Source organism: Eulemur rufifrons, chromosome 6 (assembly GCF_041146395.1).
Source record: "Eulemur rufifrons isolate Redbay chromosome 6, OSU_ERuf_1, whole genome shotgun sequence".
In the NCBI taxonomy this organism is placed as follows: Eukaryota; Metazoa; Chordata; class Mammalia; order Primates; family Lemuridae; genus Eulemur; species Eulemur rufifrons.
Window position 1 is genome coordinate 15,406,716 of NC_090988.1, and position 27,119 is coordinate 15,433,834.

A 27,119-nucleotide genomic window follows, 5' to 3' on the forward strand; every position below is an offset into this window, starting at 1 on the left:
ACGTCTCTCCATGGACCAAGAGACCAAGACGCGACCAGCCACGGATCCTGCAGGAATTGCCCTACAGCAGGAAGTCCCCCACTAGCCCAGCCCTCCAGGGGTGATGACGCCTAAATCATACCAGGTAGACAGGTGTCTGTTCTGTTTTTTCCCTTCCCTCAATGTTTATTTCTTATTTTGTTCACCTTTATTCTTTTATAATAAATGTATGGCTGAGAAAGTAAATCTGTGCTTAACAGAAAAGCTTTTTGGTATAGAAAAAGTCTGAAGTAGTAAAAAAAAAAAAATTGCTCTGCTGAGAGGCAGCCATAGTTAAACCTTTTGTATATTTTATGGTCTTTTTTATAATTGTATTTCTTCATGGATGTATACCACTCTGTATACATTTTAACCCTGCTTTTTCCAATGAGCAACATAAGTATTTCTGCTATGCTACTAAGGAACATCATGAATATTAATATTTCTCCTATGCTTATAAACATCTTTTTTTTTTTTTAAGACGGGGTCTCACTCTGTCACCCAGGCTAGAGGGCAGTGGCATGATCATAGCTCACAGCAACCTCAAATTCCTGGGCTCAAGTGATCCTCCTACCTTAGCCTCCCAAGTAGCCAGGACTACAGGCATATGCCACCACGCCTAGCTAATTTTCCTATTTTCAGTAGACAGAGGGTCTCATTCTTGCTCAAGCTGGTCTTGAACTCCTGGCCTCAAGCAATCCTCCCACCTTGGCCTCCCAGAGTGCTAGGATTACAGACGTGAGCCACTGCACCCGGCCATATAAACGTCATTTTTAATGGCTACATAATATTCTATTATATGAGTATTCCATGATTTGCTTAAATATATACCTATTGCTGGTGGAATCATTTCCACTCTTTGCTATGATAAAGTTTCCTATTCATATAGCTCTCCAGGGCAGTAGCTGCCACACAACCTTCCTTTGAATCCCACGGATTACTGTCTCTATAATAGCAAGGACAATGATTATTTATTAAACACTGTATACTCAGAGCCTAGCATTGTGCTTCGCATATAGTAGAAGCTCAAAATCTATCAGCTAAATGTATAAATGAGTGAGTAAACAAATTCGGAACTCTCCTAATAGCTTTGGAATAAAGTCCAAATTCCTTAGCACCACATGTAATTCCCCATGTGTCCTATTTTCTGCCTACCTTTCCTGCTTTATTTTATGCTGCTCATGATCCTACCTTACTCCCTCCCAGGTTCCCCGAGCTCCAGCCACTCAGAATACACACTCATATCAAAACACGCCACACCGGTTACAATACCATGCCTCCATGCGCTGCTCTCTTGCACAAAGTCAGTCCCTCTCCTCTCTGGAATCTGCGAGCTCTCTCTACTGGTCACATGGCACTCATTGGCCAACTGAGTTTCTCTCTCCTACTAGTCTGAATTCCTTGAGAACTGGACAGTGACATCCATTCTTGTGTCCTCAATGGCCACAAAATGACCACAGTTGCCAACACGGATCAGAGGCTCAAGAAATGCCTGAGAGATGAATGAATGGGGTCTAAGAGAACCCTCTGAATCTTTAACCCTTTTTCTTCTTCTCTGTTCTAAACAATGGGAGGGAGACACAGCCCTTTCCTATAGGGTCGTGCAGCATCTCTGAGAGCAAGTGGCCCAGCAGGATGAGCGCAGACGATGAAGAGCTACGGGATCCCGCCAGAGAGGACCACAGTGAGACACAAAGTGATCTCTGAGTAGAAGCCTGATTTTGAAATTAGCTGAGATGACATATAAAACCTGTGAGGGAAGGGCCCACATACTTCAATACTTGTGCTTACAGGGGTAGACTAAAAGGTAAAATTACTTTTATCCTTTAAAAAAAATCCATTTGTGACATTGTGAAGTTGGACCAACAAAGAGTAATTCTCAAGACTTGACAAAAGAGAAAATCCATTAATTCAACAAGTGTTTATTAAGCACATTCCATGTGCCAGGCACTGATCCAGGCACTGGGGATGCAAAATTGGAGAAGACAGGGAGTCTCTGGCCTCATGGACCTTCATTTTTAGTTGAGAAGATATAAAAGGAATAAGTGATCAACTATGTAACTTAATTGCATTTAGAGATAATTACTTAGAGAACAGTGAGACACGGTAGGAGGACGGGAGTGTCCGAGGCTGTTCACGAGCAAGGTGTTCTGGAAAGATCACTCAGGGGACGTGAGGTTTCCACTGAACAAAGCGAGGACCCAACCTTTCCAAGGTCTGGGGAAGACCATTCCAGATGGATGGATTGGGTCCGGAGACAAGAACAGGCTAGCCTGCAGAGGGGCAGTGATGAGGTCAGGCTGAGTGAGTGACCGGAGGGTGGTAAGAGGATGTGGGATCTGGTGATCCAGTCATGGTGACAACCACGGCTTTCACTCCGAGGAAGATGGGAGCGATCTGAGGGTTTTGAGCAGAGGAGAAACACGGTCTGACTAAAGTCTTTAAACCTGTGGGGGTAAGAGAGCAGGAAGGGAGACCAACCAAGGTGCTGTGGCAATGGCCCAGGTGAGAGGACAGTGGACTGGATGGAGTGGTGGCCAGGGAAGCAGTGAGAAGGACCAGATTCGGGATCACTGAAAGTATAGCTGACGGGACTGGCTGATGGAGGGACGTGGGGGGCACAGGGAAGAGGAATCAAGGAAGATCCCTGCGGCTTGGGCTTCCTCGATGGCGTGTGTGGTTGTGCCATCCACTGAGACGGAGCTGACTCGGGGAGGAGCAGGCTGGCGGGAGAAAATCAAGATGTTTGGGACATGTTAAGTTTGAGATGGCGATTAGATATCCCAGTGGAAGTGGGGACATGAGTTTGGACTCAGGAGAACGGTGAGGTCGGGAGGTATAAATTGGGTAGCTGTCAGCTTACAGGTGATATTTAAAGCCCCAGGACTCAGGTTACAAAGGAATGGAATCCAAATGAAGAAGAAAAAGGTCACAGTGGGGACGATGTGGAGGAGCCGGCAAGTGAGGCTGAGAAAGAGCGGGCGCTCGAGTGGGAGGGAGACCGGGCAGGCAGGAGTCCTGGAAGGTGAGAGGAGAAGGTGCTTCCAGGAGGAGGTGATAATGTGATACATATGTGAATGAGACACAGAAAGTAAGAAAAACATTGGGAGGCCAAAAAAGTCAGTTTGACTTGGAAGAGGTCATCAGGTTTGTGGACCATTGAGAAATGTCTTCACTTCTGATTTCTGTGAATGCCATTATGATGTCATTTATGATATCCACACAATGAAAAAGGTGAGCAAGCACAATTTGGAGATTAATTTTGAAACCATCAGCCAAGAAAATCAACAATTTCTTTTGCCCAGTTTTTCTGCAGCCCTTCTCAGGAGGCCCCCTCTGCAGGGGGACGCACCTGCTACGCTTGGAGCCTGGCGATGGAGTTTCCCCGTCTCATGGAATTCGTTCTGACCTGCGCCAGTATCAGTGTCTACCTTTCCTCGTTCCCCAGGCTTACTGAAGGCCTGGACGTGCTGGGGCCAGCCAGGGCCTGCCAGGGCCTGCCAGGAGACCGGCCCCTGATGCTCCGGAGAGCAGAGAGTAGAGTGTAGCTCGGCCCATGGCACTTAGTAAGGACTGAGTTTCCTGAGCTATTCCTATCTCGTTCTAGTTCCACTACAAAGCAGCTAGGAGTGTTCTCAGGACACGCAGCTTCCCTCCTGGCTCCCAGCCCTGAAGAGCATCTGGGGGTCTGGGTTGAGATGTGGCGATGCAGTCTAATAGTGGCATTATGTTATCTGATGACACCGCTGATTCTCCCTCCAGATCTGGCTGAGGCGATTTCCCCTCAGCGCTTGTGCCTGCTTCTCTCCCATGGTCCCCTGGACTTGTTCCACCGGGCACCCCTCCCCAGCCAGCCTACAGGAAGGCCTGGGAGCTAGCACCTGGGAGCTGCAGGCTGTGCTGGGGCTCCCTGGGGTTCGCTGCTGCCCCAGTGCTCAGATTTCCCACAACGCTTAAATTCATTCACCTGGAAACCGTGAGGACAGTGCTCCTCTTTCCCGGAGACAGGAAGAGACGTGATGACCATATTGTGTTAAATACTGGTCCGTGGTCACCAGAGGATTCTGTTCTACCGCTTTAAGATGTCATGTAGAGGAGCAGTAGGGCATACTTGGAAAGAGTCCTAGACTTGAAATCAGAGGACTGGGATTCAAGCCTGAGCTCCATCGCTCCCAAGCTATGTGACTGTGGTCAACGCAGGGACCTCCTGAAGCCTCAGGCTTCTCAATGGTAAAAAAAAGATCATAATTCCACTTCATTCTCTTCCAAGGAATACAGTGAGAATTGAGTGAGATAAAGCTGCTACCATACTTTTTAAACTGGGAAGCTCTGTGCAACTGCAAAGCTGACTTCCAGGCATCCTAGTCCATTTCCCAAAAGGTAGAGCCTGGTCCTGTGCTAGAGCCTTTGCGTACGCTGTTCTCTCTAACTGGATGCTCTTCTCTGTCCCTTCTCTACCTAGAAAATATATACTCATCCTTCAAGACCCAACTCAACTGTCATATCCTCCGTGAAGTTCAGCCAAGGCAAAATAAAGGATTTCCTCCTCTGTGTTTCCTCATCTCTTATTTATATCTCTGATAGCACATATCATGTTTTTTAGGATCAGTGGTTTGTCTATTTCCCTTACGATATTGTGAGCTCCCAGAGGCCAGCGTTATTATATCTTATTCATCTTTGTAACCCAAGTGTCTGAAACAGTGTCTGGGGCCAGGTGCAATGGCTCACAATCCTAGCACTTTGGGAGTCCAAGGTGGGAGGATCACCTGAGGCCAGGAGTTAAGACTAGCCTGAACAACATAGCAAGACTCTGTCTACAAAAAATTGAAAAAATTAGCCAGGTGTGGTGCACACACCTGTAGTCCCAGCTACTTGGGAGGCTGAGGCAGGAGGATCACTTGAACCCAGGAGTTTGAGGTTGCTGTGAGCTATGATGACACCACTATACTCTAGCCTGGGCAACAGAGCAAGACCTTGTCTCAAAAAATAAAAATAAAAAAAAACAGTGTCTGGCACATAGTAGATGCTGAATATGTGTTTAACTGGTCCAAATCACTGAGAAATTGCTACAAAAACTAACCTATTCAGAACTAAGAAACCACACACATCACCCTCTGCAGAAACCTGAACACATTTTATTTCCAAGCTCTGGCTCCCTCTTTGGAAGACAGCTGCCACTTGCAGAAAAAACAGAACAGGACAGAGCACATATGGCCAGGAGCATTATTTTCAGAGTCTAACACTAAAGTCCAACCTCAGAGGGGAAAACAGCTTTCTGAAGTTACAGAGTCTCAGAGAACCTGAACCAGGACAGGAACTCGGATTTCTCAAAACTGAACTCACACAGTTTTTCCAATAAATCCACTGCATCAAGTGTCTGACACAGAAAAAACTAATTATGCTTTTAGAGTTTAATCAACAGCTTAGGCTAATAAATAGGATAGATGCTGATCTAATTTGGAAGTGATTCAAAGCAGAGAGCAGAAAGCAATACATACAAGTAGATGACAGAGTCAGGATTAGAAATGTTCTGGTAGACTCTCATAGGCGGCCAAAACCAACAAAACCAAATGTAACAGGAATAAATGTAAAGCCTTGCATTTAGGTTAAGAAGTCAGCTATAGAAATCAAAGATAGGTGAGGCAGAACTGTATGCTTAGAAATGGTTAAGATGGAAAATCTTATGTCATGCATTTTTTACCACGATAAAAATTTTTTAAAAAAGTAAACCAAAGATTTGTTTTTATTAGGGAATTCTATTTTGACAAATAATATAAAAATGCAAATCTGTTTTTCTACTTCATATTAATCAGCTAAAGTAGTCAAATTGCACAGATATGCCCCACTTTTAAGACCATCTGCTACAATGTAAAGCCTGATAAAGACTTTCTTCAGCGATACCAATAACCAACCTCAAACTGGAACCAAGAATAGAAAAAAATCATAGTCCATACAGAAGGCAATTAAAAATTCATGTGCATATTTTAAGATACTTTACCATCAACATTGCCATGAGTATTAAACGAGATTCGTTTTGTTAAGTGTGATAATGATATTGTGCTCCAGAAGGAAAATGTCCTTATGTTCTAGAGATGCATACACCCATGTGTATCCATCTGAAATGTTATAATGTTAATACAATGTCTACGATTCACAAGGCAATATTCCAGCAACAAGAATGACAGAAATTTGATGGTTGCTGAGAGCAGGTGACAAGTACATGGAGGCTCATTGTATCAGTTTCCACTGTTGTGTGTGCCCATAATAAAAAGTTATTTAAAAAATAAAGTTATAAATCAAATAAAATACTTCAGAAAAATGAATGAAGCAAATGTGGCAAAATGTTAACGATTAGATCATTACATGGCTCTCCGTGGGTAGACGTGGCTGTTTCATTCAAGTGTTTTTTCTATTTTCTGTACGTCTGAAATTTTTCAAAGTAAAAGTTTAAAAGATTCATGAGGGAACATTTGAAAGCCCCTGGCACTATGCCCTGTGCACAGGCAGTACTGAAATAAACGTCAATGGACTCTTCCTTCCGCCCCAAATTCTGGCATAGAAGTAGAGAAGGCTTGGCCTGCAACTCCAAAGAGCGGAACAAGGGTGCCTGGTGGAAGCAGGCTTCATCGCAGTATAAGGAAGAAGTCTGTAAACATTGGAATTGTCCTGCAGTGAAACCTGCAGTTTCGTGTCGACAGAGCTCCCCATCCCTGGGAACGCTCCAGCAGAGGCTGCTTATTTCGGGGCTCTTACAGAGGGGGTTTGGAATTGATGGGGCAATTTGATAGCATCAGAGGGGGAATCTCAAGTGACCTCTAAAATTCTTGCTGCCATCCCGCACCATCCCCAGCCGCCAAAGTTTTAAGATTCAATGCAGTTGATTGAAATGCACCAGCGCTTTTTCTTCCCCTCCCAAAGTCTGGTCAAAGAGAGGCACAGGGAGGACCAGCGCCCTCTGCCCACCATTTCCCTCTGCCTTGTTTGTTCTGCACACAAATAAAAGATTAAGTACACAGAAGGGAGGGGCAGGGCAGAAAGGGCTCACGAAGGATGCATCAAAATCCCCTATCTGGAGGTCTTGGGGCAAATGAGTGAGATCCATGCCAAGCTGGAAGGGCCACCAGCTGGGATCTCTCCAGGCCTCTTTTGGTTCTCATAGACGCCCTAGAAATCTCTGGATCGTGAGACTTATGTGGCAAGAAAGCAGGAGAGGGCACAAACACCTTGGACCCCTGGCTCACAGGGCTGGAAGGGACCTTAGATGATCATTCAGGCAAGTTCTCAGCCTTTGGGAAGATGAGGTATTATTATTCACCCCATTTTACAGGTGAGAAACTTGAGTCTCAACAAGGGTAGGTGATTATACAAAGCGACAGAGCTTTTAAAGTATGGGTGTGTATAGGAAATGACCCCTGGGGGAGACAAAATACCCACGTCTCCAACCCTAAGGTAGTGTGTTCTTCCCACTCCAGCATGACTCCATTCTTGGCATCTCTTAAACCTGCAAAAGGCAAGGCCCAACTTAGCTCCCCAACTCTGGCATTTCCCTGGTCCCACACGGTACTCAGGACTGTTCACCTCCGCCAAAGATCTCCCAGCAAGAAGCAGAGCTGCAGTTGGAGGGATTTGGGTTAATTATGAAGACAGCATCCCAGTCTGTAGAATTTGGATTAAGCCATCAAAAAAGACTAAAAGTCACACTGAATTTTGGAGGAGCCCCAGGATTCTGATACAATCCCTTTAGATCAGGATGGCCACAATACCCAACACAGTCCCGAGGAGAAAGTCCAAGGATCGCTGTGCAGGAGGTGCCCAGTGTCAAAAGCAGCCTCCATTTCAACCTCTTCTCCCCTCGGCACCCTGTGGTCACCAAACCCCAGGAGCTGGGCGTTGGCCCCCTGGGAGGGCCGCCTGCTTTCTCACCTCTGAGCTGGGCCCACAGCCCAGCCTCGCAGGCCTGGCTGATTTACATAGCTTTGGCAGCCCTGGGATGTGAGTTTGCCTGGGGAGCAATTCTCTGGGTGAGGGAGGTGGAACCAACGAGAGCTGTTCCAGCAGGACTCTTCACTTCTGCCTGGTAAACAACGCAGAGAGCGCTCGGCTGTGGCGCTGAGCCTCTCCCACTTCTGGACTGTTCTCTCCTCACCAGCTCTGCTTTCCAGTATAACCCAGTAAGACTTCCATTGACACTTTATGACCACTTGGCAACTTGCTGGTACTTCCTGGGAGAGCAGTCACGAAGGTACCAGGACCCTGGAAACGCTCGTGAGCGGCCAGCCACCAGAGCAGACCCAGAGACTTCCTGTGTGGTCACTTAAACCCGTCATAAACGTGTTTTTCCAGGACCCCCCGGGCACTATGCCTACCTCTTTTGGTACTTGAGATTCCTCCAAGAACTAGGGAGTGTGGCCTCATGCTCAGAGTTCTGTCCAGAGAATACCTAGGCTCTCTACGGTCACTTCAAAGGCTGTGCTACACTGCACTCTGGGCAAGTGGCTTCATTTCCGTAGCCTTCATTTTCTTCAAATACGTAAAACAGAAAGTTTCTGTGCCCATTCCTGTCATTTCTTTCTTAGGAGTGAGGAAATGCCCTGGAGGAAACCCTGAGGACAACCCTGAAGCCACCTGAAGAATGGGACCCAGGTGGACCCATGAGGGACCCTGGGAAAAGCACTGGTTTAGGAGCTGGGAGGTCTGAGTCCTGGATCTCCCCTAGCTGGGGGTCAGGGTGTGGACCACAGATGCAAGGATGCTGCCAAGTCCAGGGCAGACATCACCAATGGATCACGGCACCCTTTTCCTTTCCGTTAAAACTCAGGGCTTGGTGACCACTACTGGAGATCAGAATTAACTCTCCTGAAGACACCCACTTGCTACCCCACGACTGGGTGCTTTCTCAAGTACCCTCTACCTCTGACGGTCTATGGATTTGGGGACTTTCATGATTTAAAGCTTCTACTTCTCTACCCCAGGGGAGAGTCAACAAGACCAACTTCAGGGCTTCCTTGTGACATGGCCTATTGAGTGTCCTGATGACTTTCTTCCACATGCATGGTCATGGAGCTGAACCCCAAAGCCTACTCTCCAGTCCCTTCCCACAGGTACCAGGAGCCTGGGGCCATGCCCCAGAGGACAGAGAGCTGTGCTGCACCCTCTGTTAAAGAGAAGCCCAGCATCTTCCCTGCTTCCCACTGCAATTCTTCATGTTGTTCTTTGACAAAGGAAAGGCTCCTCACTAAGGTCTCCTAATTTCTTGGGAAATACAATATAATTTCTTCGCAGTCTGAGCTATAGATGGGATTCTCTATGCATTGCCCTTTCACCTCCTGTTGGCCACACACTGATGCTGCAGTCTCCACCACAGGGGCAAAAGTGGGCAGCTTGGTCAGGGGCTAAGTGGAAGGAGCACCCTGGGCAGATGGCACCAGTTTCCAGAAAAAGAGTCCAGGGACTCAGGCTACTGCAGCAAGGAACGGGGAAGATTCAAGTTCCCCATCAAAATCTCGACTCATAGTCCCCTGACCCTGGAAAAACAATAAAAATCCAACTTCAAAGGAAGTTAAATAAGCTCTGTTAAATAAGAGCTCTGTTCTGGTTGCACCCACTAAGCACACCTCAGAGAAGGACCCCACCCACCCAGCTGCGATTTTTCTTTCTTTTTTTTTTTTCTTTTCTTCTTCTTCTTCTTCTTTTTTTTTTTTTTTTTTTAAGAGATGAGGGCTTGCTATGTTGCCCAGGCTGGACTTGAACTTCTGGCCTCAAGTGATCCTCCCACCTTAGCCTCCTGAGTGTCTGGGACCACAGGCGTACCACTGCACCTGGCAGTTGCTATTTTTCTATCAAAACTTTTTGTGTGCTAGAGGAGAACCATAGAGACTGACCCTACCATTTACAGGTGAGGAAACTGAGTCCCAGAGAAGACAAGTGACAAGCAAAAGGCCATGTGGCCAAGAAATGGTAAAGCAGGAACAAAATCCCAGAGCTCTAATGCCTGGACTTTTCTCTGTCCATGACTGCCCATGGGGTTCTTTCAAAGTTTATTCCAGCCCAGCACTGCTCCAGCCCTGCCCAGCCCTGTGAGGGGAAGAGGTTCAGAGAGGTTTAAGATCAGTAAGAGACTGGGGGACTCTATCCTGGCCCTCATCCCAGGGCTGAGGGAAGTGGGGTGAGAGGGATGGGGAGAGACAGAGCAGGAGCAGCTACCTGCAGCGGGGAGATGCAGCTGGGCTCTGGCTCTCACGTGGGCACAAAGATGTCCTTTGTGCAGCTCAGAGGGGCATGTGTGGGGCGAGAAAGCTTAGCCAGGAGATGCTATCTCACATTTGTAGAACAACTCACACTTTCAAAAGCTGCTACATACAGGCTCTCATTTCATTCATTCCTCACAACTCAATTTTACAGATAAGGAAACTGAGACTGGGAGAGGTTAGGTAAATTGCCCAAGGTCACTTGTGCCGGAGCTGGAAGGAAAGAAAGAATTTGGATCTCTAAGTTCTGGCTCCAAGGTCAGCACGCTTGCCACAGCATGCACAGCTGACAACGACATGCACTGCAGTTGCTCCTTTACTTTGCAGCACACTTTCATGTCCGTTTCTTATGGGATCCTCCCCAGCCTAGGGGTCTGCAGGGCTGCAAGTACAGAGCTCTGATATTACCGGTGAGTTAACTGAGGCTCAGAGGGGTTGGGGCGCCTCAGATGTCCCACAGCTGCCTTCCAAGTTGAGACTCCATGTCCTTTCCATCACGTGGTGTAATGCTGCCGGGGTCGCCCCTTCCCCTCCTTGCTGGAGCTGGTGTTCCCGGGGCTGGGGATGCAGGTGGGGCATTCGCTCAGGGGCCTGGAGAGGACAGAGCAGAAGCCCTTGTGGAGGAGTGAATGCTCCACTACCAAGAAGCCCAGAGCCATGGGACTCCAGACCCAGGTCATAAAGCCCCCTAAAAGTGAGAGTTGAAGAGTACAGTGACCCCTCAGATGCAGGAGCAGCAGGCAGTCTGGTGCTAGGCCACTTCTGAGGGGAGGCTGGTGGGGAGAGGGGAGGCTTTGTCCAAGGAAACAACAAAACAGCAAAAAACACACAACGAAAACAAAGGAGGGAGGACGTGCTTCTGGGGCAGGGAAAGGGCTCCTCAAGAAACACAGGTCTTGAACTCTCGCTGTGACCTTGGGAAAATCATCCCCCTTCTCTGACCCCTGTCTCCTCCCCCATAAAATAGGAGAATAGGGCGAGATCAGAGAATTTTCAAACATTTTGGCAGCAGAACACTGTTTTCAAATAATAAGGATTAATTAGTAGCTGACATTTATTGAGCATTTATTACGCACCAAGCTTTGCAGTAAATATTTTATATACATGACAGCATTTAATCCTCACAACCACCCTATGAGTAGGTGTTATTATCCCCATTTTACAGATGAGGAAACTTGAGCCTCAGAGTGGTTAATTACCTTGCCCAAGGTTACTGATTAATAAACCATTGAGTAGAAACTCAAACCCACATCTGTCTACCAGCAAAGGCTGTCCACACTACACCGGGTTATCTCCAAATGAAACCTTCTATGGAGTTGCTGCAGAAACTTAAGGGAAAAAAAGGAACTTTTGATTTTCTGGAACTATAAATATCATCCAGTCTTGGTGAATCTGTCCCATCTCTTAGCACGGGGGCCTGGCAGGAGGGGGCCTTTCCACCAGCTCCCTCTCCTTCTTCCTGCCATGTCCCTACTTTCTGAGAACTGAAGACAAACCTGAGTTAGGATCAACACAAGAAGCCTGCGGTGGGTGGACAGACGCGTCTACTGGGAGGCCTCCCCGTGGGGTGTCCACGCGGCTTTGGCAGCTGCTCGTGGGGCCCCTCACTGAAGCACACTTTCAACTCGGGAGTCCTGGACACGTGTGGACGCAACAGTGTGCTGAACACGAGTGAATTCACAGGCGATCCTGCTCGGGAAACAGGCCACTGTCCTCACCGAGGCTCCCTGGAATGGCTGGTGGGTCACTGTACCCACCACGTGGACACTTTGTCCTCCTGATACTAATAACAGCAAATAGCACTGTTATCTGGCAGGCACTGTTCTAAGTGCTTTCCAAAGGTTAGTTCATTTAATCCTCACAACAGCCCTATGAGGTGGGTACTATTAGCACCCCTCTTTTATAAATGGGGAAATTGAGCAAAGAGCCTTTAAGTAACTACCCCAAGGTCAGAGCAGGCTGGAGGAACAGGGGAGCCCTTCTTAATACATTAGAGAATCTTAGGGGTGCAGCAATTCACATTACCCGAGAGCCTTGCAAATACTAACTGGTATGTAGAAAGGGTTAGAGTGTCTTCCCAGACGCCAGCATCTTAGAGCTGGAAGTGGTCTTAGAAACCCTCAGGTTCAGACCCTTCATCTAATGCACAAACTCAGCCCCAAAGAGGGAAAGGGACTTGTGTTCAGGTCCCAGGTTGGTGGTAAATCCGTCTGTCCTCACACTTCCTCAGCCAAACAAGAGAGTGCAATTTCACTGACAGACACCCTGATGTGACCAGTCCTCAGTCTCCAGAGGGAGAGGAGCTGAGCAGCTGAGTGTAGCACCAGAATTCACTCAATCAATGGTCCTTCCCATGAGCTCGGCTACATCCTCAGGACACCGAGGGGGTAAACTGAGCCCAGGTGCAGGAGAGGATAAAGACCCAGCGGTTCTCCTGTGAGGCAGGAGTGTCTCCAGGGGCCCTCTGAGATGAGTGGGTGGGGAGCCAGCCAACTGTGCGCCTCCCTTTGATAGCTTTGAGCCCTGGAGCCCACATTTGCCAGCCGGCTTAACCCCTTTTGTCCACGCTTCCCTCCTCGAGAAAACCTTAATCATCCTCATTTGAATTTCAAATGACCTCTTCCCTCTCCCCCTCCCCTCCCCAACAGGCTTTGAGGCAGGGATATGGAAATTCACCCTGCAGTATGGAAATCATCACCCTATGCAAATTGGGCACCAAGACCCCATCGTCATAGCAACCACTCAGTTTCCTCTCCTCTCTGCACCTCTCTGGGCTCCCTGGCTTAGATTTTTCATTCTTTTCCCAGCCAGGACAGCTGAGAGGTGGGCAAGCCCCCTGCTAGCGCAGGCTAGCTGTCTCCAGCTGAGGTGTCCATCGGGACCCAGACCTGCCGGGCTACCCACCTGTGCCTCTCGTACAAACCTGGGTGGGGCACACCCAGGCAAGGCCAGTCGCTGGTTTGCCCAGCTGGGTGAGCCAAGGATGGGCCAGATGGTAGCAGAGAAGACCTAGAGTCTGGGGGACACAACAAAGCCCCCAGAAGTGGTGGCAGGAGGGAGGAGACCTGGGGGACTTTGGTGGTGCCAGTGGAAGGAGAGGAGATGAAAGGTGCTGTATGGAGCCTGTATGTAAAACGCCATGCAAATGAACACCTATTATTTTTTGAGTCAACAACAGCACTGGTGCTTTTAGGAGATGCCTGCAGCTGTTTCCCATGCTCCTGGCTTGGCAGGAAGGCCTGCCCTCCCGAGTCTCCCAGGCCCCCGCTGTTACGCCAGGAGAGCCCACCAGCGAGCCTACCAGTCTGAGCCCACCAGTCCGTGACGATCCTAGGCGGGAACTTTGAAATGTTGGTGGCTAAGGCCCCTAGAAATGAAATTTGGCCACTTTTGAGGGCCCCGGTCATACTCGAAGCCTGCCCTATCCTGTCCTGCCAGACCCTCCGGCTCCAGTGAGGGCAAATGTAGCCCCAGCCCGGATGACCTCATGCAACTTCCTTTTAAAGCTTTCTTCTGACTCTGTGCCTTCCCCCAAAACAAAGGCTGCGGGGAGAGGGGATGAAAGGGAAGCTGGGCGTCCTCCTCACCCCCTTTCCACTTCTCCTCCCTGACAGTTCCGAGGGGCGGGTTGTCCTAGACAAGCCCTTCCAGGGAGAAGCCCTGCTGGAGGCCCACTAGCAAACGCTGGCCCCAAACGCCAACTTGCCATCGCGCTGCCCCTCCTGCCAAGCCTGCCTGGAAAGAACCACCTCCACCAGAGAGGGAGACGGCCTGCAGGTGCGCTCCCCTTTGTCCCACGGTGTGCTGGGGCGACCACGGGGCGGGACAGACTGTAACTGCGGTTCAGTTGTCTGGCTTCTGGCTGCTCGTCAAGCCCCTAAGACTTATCCTAATTTGGTTGCACGTTTCTTTTTAAATTCCTTTTCCACTTGTTCAGCACTTTTCCACATCAGGTGTTCATCGCCCTAATTGTTTTTTGAGGAGGAGGGTGGGCGCAAGAGACCACAATTGTTTACTCCCAGCCTGGGGGTGGGGGAACCTGCAATTTGGGGTGCCTCAGTGAGGGGCTGAGGCTCAGGAAGCTGCAGCAGCCTGAGTCTCTGGACACTGCTCAGTGCCCAGGCTCCCAGGCTACACCGTGTGTGGGACTGACTGTTCCACCCCTGCCAGCAAAGGATGGCGCCTCCCTCTCCTGTGGGGACCCCCGTTGTCACCCATCTCCAGAGCAGGAGTGAGAGGAATGCGAAGAAGGTCATAGAAGATGTACCCAGGCTCAGATGTATCCATCGCTCACAGGATGCCAAAGGAAAGTGACTTTCTTTTTTTTTTTTTTTTTTTTGGTCTCACCCTGTCACTCTGGCTAGAGTGCAGTGGTGTCATCATAGCTCACTGCAACCTCAAACTCCTGGGCTCCAGTGATCCTCCCACCTTGGTCTCCCAGAGTGCTAGGATTACAGGCGTGAGCCACCGTGCCCAGCCAGGAAAGGGACATTCTTATACATGATGCAAACTCCTCCAAGGTAGTACACCTCAAAGTGAGGTCCAACAACCAAGGCTGGTCTGTATGCTGTTTGTTAAGGTTCGAGACCAGATATGCACAAACAGTGAGCATAAGAATTTGGAAATGTTAATAGCATATCCAGGCGCTCCATCAGTGGGATCTTCCTGTGAACTGGGTGCCGTTAAATGTGCGTGGTGGGTACACGCTGCGTACTGGCAAGGACAGGACTAGTCTGTGATAGATGAAATAAAGACACTGGTCCTCCACCCGAGACTGGTTGAGAAGCGGTGCTCTAAGGAAGAACCACCGATAAACTAAGGGGAACTCTGAACAGTAAAAGATGGCTTGTGGGTGACTTCTGCACCAGGCTCCTTATTTTTGTACCCTCTTAGGTCAGACAGAAAGGGAGTCCACATTCTTTTGGGGGCTGCAAAGGCGGCAGCTGGGGCCAAGGGAGCCATTTCCTTAAAGAGACCTCCAAGAGGAAGAGAGGATGGCATCAGGCAGGACTGGCCTCACTACCCACGGCTCATCCGAGCAGCACGATCCTGCCCTGCCTACTCTGGGAATCTGCAGGTGAGAAGGCACCTGTAGTGGTAAGCCATGGGACAGGTACAAGCTGCTGTGGTAGCTGCTTTATTTGCCAAGGAGCTTTGGGTGCTGTGGGCAGATAGGCAATTCCCGGCACCATCAGCCACTCTCCCGAGATCTCTAGCACATGGAGCCAAGGTTTGGAGCCTGGGTGGTGAATCGGTGCCTTCTAATTTCCCTGTCACAGAAGGCAGAAACAGGTGGGATGTGAGGAGGTTTCAGAAGGCCAGAACAAGAGGCAATGCGCTAATGCTGCAGCATGAGGGTCTTAGGTGAGACATAAGAAAGAACTTCCAGGCACTAAGGACAGTGTCCTATAAGAATAGGTAGCCAAGAGAAATTTGGGGGTGGCTTTTCTTAGAGAAGGAAAATAGATGAGGAAAATTCTCTAACAACAGTAGATTCTTTCATTTTCCAGGGATGGTTTGGAAATGTCTCCAAAGGAAGAGAGAGGCATGGATAAGATATCTTCTCTGAATCTTATATCCTCAGGAATTCCTATCAGTTCCCCCTCGATGTCTGGAGGGCTGTGGTTTCATCCTTCTCTTCCAGGGAGGCGAGGGATGCAGCAGGTATAAACTGAGGCACAGACCCTAGAGACCACTCAGCCCGGTGGCACCCTTCTCCCCCTATTACAGCCAGGAAGCTCAAGTCCCGGAACAAGTGGACTCGTCCTGCACCTCTTCACCTTGTCCCCTGAATGTTTCCAGTAATTATCAACCTAATGATGGATTGTATTCGTATGGTCATGCACACTTTTCAAAGTGCTTTCACACCTGCTCTGTCATTTAATCATAAAGAGGGAGGGGTCTGTGCATGTGTGCAGGTGTGTGCTTACACAGGCACTTCATTTAGAAGTACTTCCTAGAGTTCTCCTGTCCTCTCTGCCATTTAAAGAATAGTTTTGTTACTATTTGAACTGAAAACCACACTTATCTCTAAAAGCCTTCTGCCTATTCCTACCTGAACCTCACACCTCAGTTGTAATTTTCAGCTTGTTTCTTGGGGACTCACTAGGGTCCCATTCTTTCTCTGGGACCTTAAGAGAATCACTGACCTCTCTGCACAAGCATGTCTTGGCCCCAGACAGGGCGTTGCTTCTGGGACTAGATCAGTCACCAGCCCTTCTATGTCATCTTCCCTAATTTTGGCATCTCCCCAATGCTGCCACTCTCTAGTGTCCTCTGTCCTCAGTTCTCCATGTTAACCCGAGTCTTCCCGCCACCATCCTTAGGAAGAAAGTCGCTAGAAAGACCCAGGCTTAGTTCCATCATTTGCTAAATATGGGACCTTTGGAAAAGCAGCAAACGTTCTCATCACCAGCCTCAATTTCCTCATCTGCAAAGTGGGATAATAACACCTACTCTGACGGGGTGGCTGTGAAGGCCAAATGCACAAAGTGAGAGTGCTTTTACAGACACAAGTTGTCACTGTTATCCATGTAACCAGGACTTGCCACATAAACGGAAAGCTCCTGAGGTCAGGGACTCTTTCTTCATCTTTCTGAGCCCAGGGTCTGACACAAAGTGGTCCTCCATAGAGGCTGGGTGTGCGGCTACCAATGAGGTCAGAGAAGAGAATGGGAGACCAAACAGAGCAAGACAGCTGGAAGTGTTAGAGGACAGAGGAATGAAAGGGAAACTGGAAAAAAGGGACTGAGGAGGGCCCGGGGCGGGGAAAGGGTGGGAAGAGAGTGAGCTCGGGGCTGAGGAAGCCTACACAAAGCTGCAGGATGTGGAAACAGATGGAGAGACTTTTGCAAAGCAGAGCTGTGCATACATCCTTTAAAATTCAGCCCTAGAGATGATCTCGTCCAAACCTCCCCTTTATGGGGAGGAAGAATAAAGGTCCATGGGGGGAACACTTGCCAAAATAATGTGCAGGGAGTTCATGGCAGACCCAAGATAAAAACCTGACTCAGTTAGGCCTGAGTTTGATTCCTGCTTATAAGGTGTGTGATTTGGGGCAGGTTAGTTTTTCACTCTGAGTCATAATTTCCTCATCAGTGAAAGTGGGGACAATAATGTCTCCATGTCATAGGCTTACTGTAAGAATTGAATGAGGTGATGTAGATAAAGCTGCGGGAGGAGGCTCCATAAGTTCTACTGGTCTTCCCTTCCTTCCTCCTGCGCACTCTTGTTCGTCCGCTGTGATGGAGGCTACCACGTGACCGACGTGGTCAGAAGTCATAGGTCAGCTACATTGGCACGCGGGCGTTGTCCATTACAGACCAGGGGGCATTTAAAATGTGGGTAAGGCTGTATTTTCATATGCCACTTAATTGAGAAGCGAAAAAAATTGTCATCAGCCTCAAGAGTGGAGGAAAAGTAACAGTAGGTAGAGAGGAAGTAGGAAGGACAGAAAAGCTGGTAGTTCAGACATCTAGAAAGAGTTTGGCTTCAGTCCTGGGAGGGGGAGTGTGGAAAGAGCACCAGACAGAGGCCCTGAGGCTTGCCTGGTCCCTAGCGCTGCCACAAGGACGCTGAGGTCTTGGGCAGTTTATTCTCTGTGCCGTAGCTTCCTCACTGGCCAGGACCAGGGACGGTTGAGCTGCCAGCCAGGTCTCCAGCAACCAGGAGGTCTTTCTGAGCCTGACCCGCCCTCCCTCCTTCTCATTCCCGCGAGTGTGGATGGGGAAACTCACTTCCCAGCGCCTCCCCTCCCCCCACCCCACCGTGCCCCATGGGGATTTTACACAGCACAGAGGGGACTCTCAGGGAGCTGGGGCTTTCTAAGTCACCTTTGTTTCTAGTTCCTTTAAAACCCAGGGACAAACCACCTCTTAATGCAGGAGCTGCTGGGAAGGCCAATCTGTCTTTTAAAAATCCAAAGGAAGCCATTAAACCACGCTGGTAACCATTGTGACTCATAATAAGCTTTCCTCTGTAAAAAATGAGTCAGAACGACTTTCCAGGAAGTTTGGTTACTTTAATTAGCTACTTCTTTTTTCTTGCCCTTAAAAACATGCAGTAATTTGAGGATCACCTAAGTATCAATGCTACCAGCCACAGAGCCCCAAGACGGGAAAGATCTAGTGGTGGTGGAGAGCCAGGCAGCATGGACATTCCAGAGAGCACTGTCTCCTTGGAGCTCAGAGGGACCCACATGGAATCCTTTCCTGAATGGCAAAGGGTGCAAAACCAACCCGGGGCTGACCCCTTTGGCCTGAGTGAAGTGGAGCCTTCCCTAGCCACCTGGGGCCCAGAAGTGCTCAGGGGTGATGGCCACTCCACACGATTACAGAATCAGAATTCTAATGATGCCATTAGAGATAATGATGATCACGGTTGCCGTGTGCCAAGCACTGTGCTAAGGGCTTTAGACATCATCTCGAGTAACTCTCACCCTGCTCTCTAAGTTGGGCATTAAATTTCCCCCTTTACAAAAGAAACAAGAATAAATTAGGTCACACAGCCAGTAAGCAGTAGAGCTATGAATTTTATCGCAGGTCCGTTTGATTCTAAATCTATACTTTTCGGCTGGGCACGGTAGCCCATGCCTATAATCCTAGCACTCTGGGAGGCTGAAGAGGGAGGATTGCTTGAGCTCAGGAGTTCAAGACCAGCCTGAGCAAGAGTGAGACCCCAGTCTCTACAAACTAAATGTAGGAAAAAAAAAAAAAAATTAGCCGGGCAACTAAAAATAGAAAAAATTAGCTGGGCATGGTGGCGCATGCCTGTAGTCACAGTTACTTGGGAGGCTGAGATAGGAGGATTGCTTAAGCCCAGGAGTTTGAGGTTGCTGTGAGCTAGGCTGAAGCCATGGCACTCTAGCCTGGGCAACAGAGTGAGACTGTGTCTCAGAAACTAAAAATAAATAAATAAATCTATACTTTTCAAAGGTCATCTGTTCCTCCCTTCTAGGAAGGCAAAGTGGCTAGTCTAAGGCCACTTAGTAGTAACCCTACGTAAGTGACAGATTCCAAAGGTCCAGGTTTATGTCTAGATCCTTTCTCCCTTAACCTACTTGATACATAGCTTCCACAGTCTCCAGACAGGAGGCCAGAATTTGCTTGGACTGTCTATTGCACACTCACCTTCCTAACCCTGCCAAGATCCGAACTCTCCCCCTTTCCTGGCTCACCTTTCAGTGTTCTATGCGGCTCACTCTCACACCCAGCACTATTGCCCTGACTTGGTTGTGGTAACTAACAACAGAACACCAGTGCAAACTGGTTAAGTGCGATCTTCTTCCCATGTGGACACTCTGTTGGCTGTGTCTCCACACACCTGGGGCAATAGGGCCCAGGTGAACAGAGTTGGCTCCAGCCAGCCTTCCAGGAAAGGGCAACCCAACTTCTTTGGATCATGGCTCCTGGACTCTGATTTTTCTCTAGGGAAGAATGTCAGTGTGGGAACTGTGCCCATCACTCTCCAGCTGAACTGATTTTAAAGCCTTGCTCAGGTTTTTGAAAGTAAAAAAAATTTTCTGCTCAGCTGGGAAGGACAGGTGCCCCCCTTCACAGACCCTTAATAAAACATACTCAGCTAATAAATCAAGTGAAACATGCATGTCACTGGCCCACACTCTCGCCAGTCCACTGTTTCTACACACAAAGCAAAATATAGACTGTAGCACTATGCATATTGCTACCTGTGCAAGCAGATGCTGTTTCAATATTAAATCGGAAGCAGAAAAATCTGTGATAAATGCAGTCTGCAGAAGCCTCCCCTCCCAAGATCCCCAGTTATCTTGTAGGAACAAGATCCTGAGTGTTTTAGCTTCAAGAATGGAACTAGGTGGTGGCTCACACCTATACCCAGCACTTTGGGAGGCTGAGGCAGGAGGATTGCTTGAGCCCAGGAGTTCGAGGTTTCAATGAGCTATAATTTTGCCACTACACTCCAGCCTGGGTGAAAAAGTGACACCCTTTAAAAAAAAAAAAAAAAAAAGAATGGAACTAGACTGCTCGAGAAGACTTGAAAAAGAGTTTAGCTCTGGGGGACATCGATTCTCTTCCACTTCTAACTTCTATGTCTCTAATGATCCAGATGAAAGACTAATTGAGGTCTAGTTGGGATGCTATTAAAGTTATTTGGTGGTGTTACAATTTATACTCATCTTTCTTTAAGTTCTTTTTAATTATATGGAGCTTTCAAAGCAAGGCTTAGACTATAGAGGTCAAAATAAAGAGCTATGAAACTTTCTTCTCAATTCTTTTCTAAACCCTTTCTCTTCTTTACAAAGCAAAGTCATCTCCAGGCACCAAGCCTTCTTCTCTGAACCTACATACCACCCACACACACTTTATTTGGAAGGGGAACCTTTGCACACAGTCCTCTTTGGTTAGTTCCTTGAGGAGGACTGTTGAGATATCTGGGACTCAAAGACCCTGGTCCCCACCTACTAAAGACAGGCTCTGCCTCTATCAATCCAGGGAAGCTGGGAACACGGCTGCTCTTGAACTTTTTTATTTTTGGTATTGTTTTTAAGGATCTGGCCCCTTCCTAGCCTAGTTGCAGAGGTTTTATTCCTAAAGACCAATATTTACTGTTCGAAGTTTCCAGGGTCACATCCCACGCACATCTCCAGGGAATTCCCTTAGTTCCTAACACTCAGCTTTTGGGTCTAATTGGCTGAAAGACCAAGCAAGAAGAGGTACCACATTGTTCAACAATTTCTAACAACTCTCTCCCATCCCTGCTTTCCTGTTCCATTTTCCAGAAGAGAAGACCCTTACCTGGCTCCACCTGGCCGAGAGTGCTGCGAGCATCCGTGGAATCTGCTACATCCCCACTCATCTTGATATCTGCAGGGAAAACACAACTGATTTTAATAACAGGTCACAATTTTTCTTGCTATGACATATGTGGCTTTAACTAAACAGCAAAGATGAATGTGTAATTACAACAACCATCAGACTTTCAAATTCCTGATTCCCGAACATACAACCATTAGAATATTCATAAGCGTGGGGGCACATGTCCCCTCCTCCTGCGCTTGCCTGCTCTCCTCGCCTTTCTTTCCCCCTTTCTCCAGTGCCACTGCAGGGTCTCTCATCTTCTGCATCATTCATTGCCACTTCCTGCTATCACCAGGATTCAGCTGGTAAAAATTTAACAAGAGGCGGGGTGGGGGGACACCTCCCATTCCCAACCCTCATTTCCTTTGGGGTTTGGGAATTTATTTTTTTTAAAACTAGTATAAGAATTATCCCTCCTCTCCTCCCCAGCGCTGTGCCCCATAATAACCCTGTCCTGGAAGGCAAGAGGACCCTTAAACCAAGGCTTGCCCTTCTCACCTTTCTTCCCCAGTTCCTGCCTGGCTCTGTCTGGTTCTCAGAGGTCAGTCCCCTGGCTGGGGATCAAACCCTAGCTCCCGTGTTGCCCTCCTTGGAGATCCTGTCCTTTGGGGATCCTTACCTTCTCTCCTACTCCTTCAACTTGCTCAGTGAGAAAGGGATGGCAGGGGGTCAGTGCCCCGCAGAAAGAGAATCCCAACCCCAGGCCCCAGTCTCGGCCCCCAAGTGCAGCTGGGCTGGCCCTCTCTGCCCTGCTTCATTTCAATAAATTAAACATTTACCCTTAACAGACAGCTGCCACCACCTATAAGGCCCCTAAGTCTCCTCTGGGGTCAGCCGAGGGAAGGAAAGAGGCAACTTTGAACTAACTCACTCTGTCTCAGCTTCCCTCCTTATTAAACCACCCAAAGATTGAAGTGTTAAAGACAGAAGAATATTTTATTCAAATTGTGTTGACCCCCCTCACAAACCCCCCCTTCTCTGGGGCAGCACTTTAACTCTTTCAAACCAGATAAAGTCTTGGTGAGCCAATTTGCATGCTTGGCTCCCCAGCCAATCGCAGTCAAGCAGGCAGTCTTAATTTGCATCAGGTAATCAGGCAGTTGGCAGCCTGGACGCCGAGGTGTAGAGATGATCAGGATGCGGGAACGGGTGGACCTCCTCTGCCCCAGGAAAAGAGGGGAGAAAACTTTTTTAAAAAAATTGTTTTTAGGGCAGCGATGTGTGTGGCTCTGACAGAGATTTACTCCTCCAGGGCACGGTGGCTGCAGCGCCAAGCAAGACAGAGATGGGGAGTCCAAAGACTTAGAAGTAGGGGAGAGTGTAAAGCAACCTTAGGAGGCACTGTGGTTTGAGGGATTTTTTGAGACCGGCCAAATGGAAGGAAGACTCCTCTGTAAATGCTTGGAGGTCGGTGGAGCCTTCACCAGACAGTCCACGCGGCACCGCGTGGTCACAGAGCTCTAGGGGAGACCCTGCAACTCTATCCTGCCACCCCTCCCAGAGCACTGCATTTAGAAGAGCATCTCTGGAGCCTAACCTCAGTCGTTCCCGCTGCAGTTTCAAACTTTCTGTATAGTCTGCAGTGCATGAATGTGCCGAATAACTAGTGTGGCCACCTGCACACATTTGCAAAGGGCCTCTGCTGCTGCTGGCCTCCTGCTCCAGTGGAGAAATGGGCTCCCCTCCATCCCACCCAAGAAGAACCACCTCTGGAGCCAGGCATTGCCTAATGCAGACCCGCTCCGCTCACGCTGCACCACAGCGGATTCTCCAACAGCGCCCAGAAGAGCCCTCAGTCAGAGACTGCCGGGAGGGAGCGGAGGAAGTTCTCCCCTCTGCTGGTTTTAACCTGCTTCACTAGCACTGGAATTCAGAGAATGGGTTTTGGCGTCAGACAAACCAGGATTTAATCTCAGTGCCATCACTAACTAGCTGGGGGACCCTAGCTGCATATTTGAATGTGAATGTTTTACCTAAAAAATGGGAATAATGATACATACTTCCCAGGGTTATTGTGAGGATTAAATGAAATACTAAAAGGACACTGCCTGGCACAGTTCCAGGCACAAAGGAAGCAAATGATAAACGAACTAATTAAACACTTAGGCTAAGATGCTGGTCCCTGTCCCCTCCTGCCCCTTCTCATGCCCCTCCTTTAACCCCTTCCCCCATTATAAGGGATAGCTTTGGTCTCAGCACCATTGTCATTTGCCCTTTCCCTGGGAAGCCATTAGCATTCTCCAAATTGTGACCCCATAGGAAAAGTGTTCACGGGGACAGGAAAAGGTTAAGAGGCAGTGAGGCTGGGATGTCGATCAGTCTCCGAGTCAACTTATTTCAAACTCCTGACATTTCAGAAGGTAAATCTTTAGCTAAACTGTGATTTTATGCTTGGAACCCAAACTCTCTTTCAACACCCATTTCCTACATTACCTTTAAATACACCCAGAAGTCATCTCATTCATTCTTTAAATTAGCTTGAAATTTAATCTCAATCATGGCTAAAAATAACTTTTGAAAGAGCCAAAGTTCCCCCCACTGGGCCACGGCATCTACTCATTTGATGTACCCATTATGGGAGCAACACGGTGGTGACACTTTAGGATTGGACAGGGATTTGAGCCTACATGGAGGGGCAGGGTGAGATGACCTGTAAAACTTCCTGAGTCCCACAGGATGCTAAGACACTGAGAACCTGTTCCTGTTGGGTAGGAGGCTGAGACTGATGGGTGGGATGAGCTCTTGGGTCTCAGCCTAAAAATGGGCCAACACCGAAACTCCCCAAGACGCTGTAACCCTTCACCTGTCGGACAGCACTTGCCAGGGGTGAGTGAGAGAGGTATGGGGTGGGGCCGGGCTTCTCTGTGTTCTTATCTCAGCCAGCGACTGAGTAGGCTTCGTGCCATCACTCCCTTCCCTGGGGAGGCTCAGCTGCTCTGTGTAAGAGCCCAGACACCAGATGCAGACTTTCATCTGCCTCACTTGGCACCATCACACCCTGAAGCTGGCCTTGTCCTCCTCGGGCCTTGGCATGACCAAGAACAGCCCTCCCTAAACATCTGCAAACTGCCGGGAGGAAAGCCCGCAAGGCAGCACTTCTCCCAGGCTGCAAGCTGAGTGTCCACAGTGTCCTGGACCTCTGGGGTCCAGGATCCTCTGGGAAAGCAGAGGCCCCACCCCTCTCTCTCCTAGTGTCCATCTTCATGTCCTGGAAGGGACTGGAGCTCCCTCTTTGGGTCCTCCCTCACATACCTGCTGATGGGAGCACTTCTACCAAGGGACCCACCAGTCCCACTTCTGAGCTAGCCAAGGCTCCAGCTCTCTCCCAGAGAGGACTCTCTCATCTCTTCTTTTCCCTCTTACAATCAGGCCTTCCAAACCAATGGCATTCCTGAGCTCTGACTGGCATCAGTCTGTGAGACTCAACCCTTCTTTCCTAACCCTGGCGGGGAATAGCTCAGACTGAGGAGAAGGGCAGAGAAAGAGACACCCTGGGGCAAACCAGGTGTTCCCCCCTCCAGCTGGCTTCCTACTGCTCTTTTTGGGCTCTTCTCTCCCTCCCTGGCCTGACTCTCGTCTGCCCCACTGCCTGTCGTTAGCCTGGGAGCGAGGAGCCCCTCCTTGGCCGGGGAGCCCCCGTGTCTGGTGACCTGCTCAGATCTTCGTGCTCCCATGTGAGCTGAGCGATGCTCTATAAAGTACAAAGTGCTGGGGCTCCAGGCAGACCTGACTCATGGCCTGCACCCAGGTTATCAGAGCAAAAAGATGGGGCTGACTCAGGGGACGCAGTGCTAGTGGAGCTCTCTGAATGGGGGGCCTGGGAGCGTGCCTGCGCCCCAGTTTGTGTGAGCCTATTCCTCCTCCTTCCCCCACCCGAACTGCTCCAGCAAATCAACTGAGGAGGAGTCCCGAAGGGGCCCAGGACTGGGAACTCACAGGAGAAGTGCTATTTATCAAGAATCAGCAGGATATAGGATTACTGTGGTGGGGGGAAATAGGACTTGAAAAAGACCAAGTTTCTGCAAAGAGCATCCTGGACTAACCCTAGAGAGGGGCCCATGAAGAGACACTCTATTGAGGGAAGAGGGACCCTCCCTCACAGACCCCACAGCAGGTCCCCACACTGAAAGACCCTACAAAAATGACCTCGAACTAAAAAGTCCAGCAAGAGGGCCCAGCAAAGAGAGCCCCCTAACAGATACCCAGTCAGAGAGATTCCACAGAAAGTCCCAAGCTGGGAGACCCTTTGGACGTACCACTGAAGGGGAACCAGACACCACCGAGGGCCCAGACATCCTCAAGGGGAGACAGACTCAAGAGATCAGCTGGGGAGGGGCAGCAGGCAGATGCAGAAAAAGGAATCAGGAATCCACCCCAAGGTAGATGGAGACCCCACCCTCAGGAGTAGCCCTACCTGGGGTTTCGCTCAATCTCCCCCTGCCCACACAATGGGGTGGAGGAGGTGCCTGGACTTCTGAGAAGCACCACAGGGGCTCACTCCATGGGAATGCATGGGGGCTTGGCCCTCCCTCCTCAACTCATCCCCTCCTGCTCTCTGCTACATCCTCCAGGCCCCTAGGGCTTAGGCTGCTTCCCTGCTGGGCCCCAGCAGTCCCACCTCCTCCCACTTCCCCCAGAGCAGGAGCCTCCAGTAGACAAGGAGGTGGAAAACCCCCAGGAAGTCTCTGATCTTGGTCTTAAAGAACTTTCCACCCACTGCTGGAGTCCATCTTTCTGAAGAGTCTTGCTCCTGTTTGAACTCTGGCCTCTTTGGTGGGAAGTGAAGGAAGGGGAGCACCTGCAGCACCTGCCCACCATGCACTGAGCCTACTGCACCTCCAGGACCCACAGAGCATGTGGGTGGGCACACCTCCCACACATACAGACACACCTGGAACACACGTGCAGATTCTTCAGTCCCCACAATATGCCACCTCTGGGGTCTGCCCCACCACCTCTCCCAACACACATGGGGACAGGCAGACACACCTCTGACACACAGGGATGCATGCTTGCACAAGCCCTAATCAATACACCGCATGGCACCTGCCCCAGGTGCCTCTGCAATTGCCCCACCCCACCCGCTTCTGCTAAGCCCCCTCCCCTGACATAAATGACCACTTCGCCTCCATTTCACACATTTGCCTGGACACCAAACACGTAACATGTGGATACACGTATTTTCCTCACTTACGCGCTCCCAGGTCCACACCCCTGGCTGAGCGAGTGAACCACCCATCTCCTGCAGAGACTACAACAGTTCCGCACACCCAGGTCCTACACAACTGCTGCCCCCCAGATCGGGGGTTTTAGAATCCCTCCCCCCGCACACCAGCCCTCACCCGCATTCTTTCCCGAGGTTTCTTATACGAGACTGCATCCCTTTAGTCCCCCAAACACCCATGCCCGCCCAGGACGACCCGCTATCCACACCGCCCTCTCCTGGCTGCTGGGGAAAAAGTCCCCCTCCCCTCCCAGAACTGTGTCCCTCTCCTTCGCCCCTTCCCGCGCTCAGTGACACCTGTCAGAGCTCATACCCTCCGCCCCTCACCTGTGTGCATGGGCTCCAGATTCACCATCCTGCCCCAGGCGGGGCCAAAGCCAGCGCCCCCCCAGGTCCCGCGCGTCTGCCCCAGCCGGGCCCCCTGGGAAGCCAGGGTCTCCTTCCTCCCGCCCCCGGCCGCCGCCGCCGCGGGAGCCGCTGCCGGAGCCGTCGCCGGAGCCGTCGCCGCCGCCGTCGCGCGCTCCGCCGCTGCGGCCCGGGCAGCACTCGGCGCGGCCGGGATTGCCACACTCCCCAGGTGAGCACGCGGCGCGGGGCGGGGGCCGCCGGCCACGCCCCCTGGCAGGGCCCCCGCGCCTGGCCCCGGGCCCATGCAAAGCAGCGATTTGCATACAGGGAGCTGGGGGCCTGGGGAGGGGACCGGGGGTGCAACCGGGGCGGGTCCCGACCCCGCGGAACACCTGTCTGCCCCAACCCGGCCGGCGGCCCCTCCCCATGGTGCCCGCAGTGGCCCGG

General features: G+C 50.0%; 1 protein-coding gene across 1 annotated transcript in view; it reads right to left on the minus strand.

Moving 5' to 3' along the window:
- The window catches only part of POU2F3 (POU class 2 homeobox 3), a 71,255-nt gene extending 44,576 nt beyond the window's left edge, over positions 1–26,679 (minus strand). The window contains exons 1-2 of the mRNA XM_069470785.1: positions 26,652–26,679; positions 21,038–21,106 (exon numbers count right to left, since the gene is read on the minus strand). Coding sequence (XP_069326886.1) covers positions 21,038–21,106; positions 26,652–26,679 — 97 coding nt within the window. The remainder of the gene's footprint in view (positions 1–21,037; positions 21,107–26,651) is intronic.
- Between the last annotated feature and the right edge of the window lie 440 nt (positions 26,680–27,119).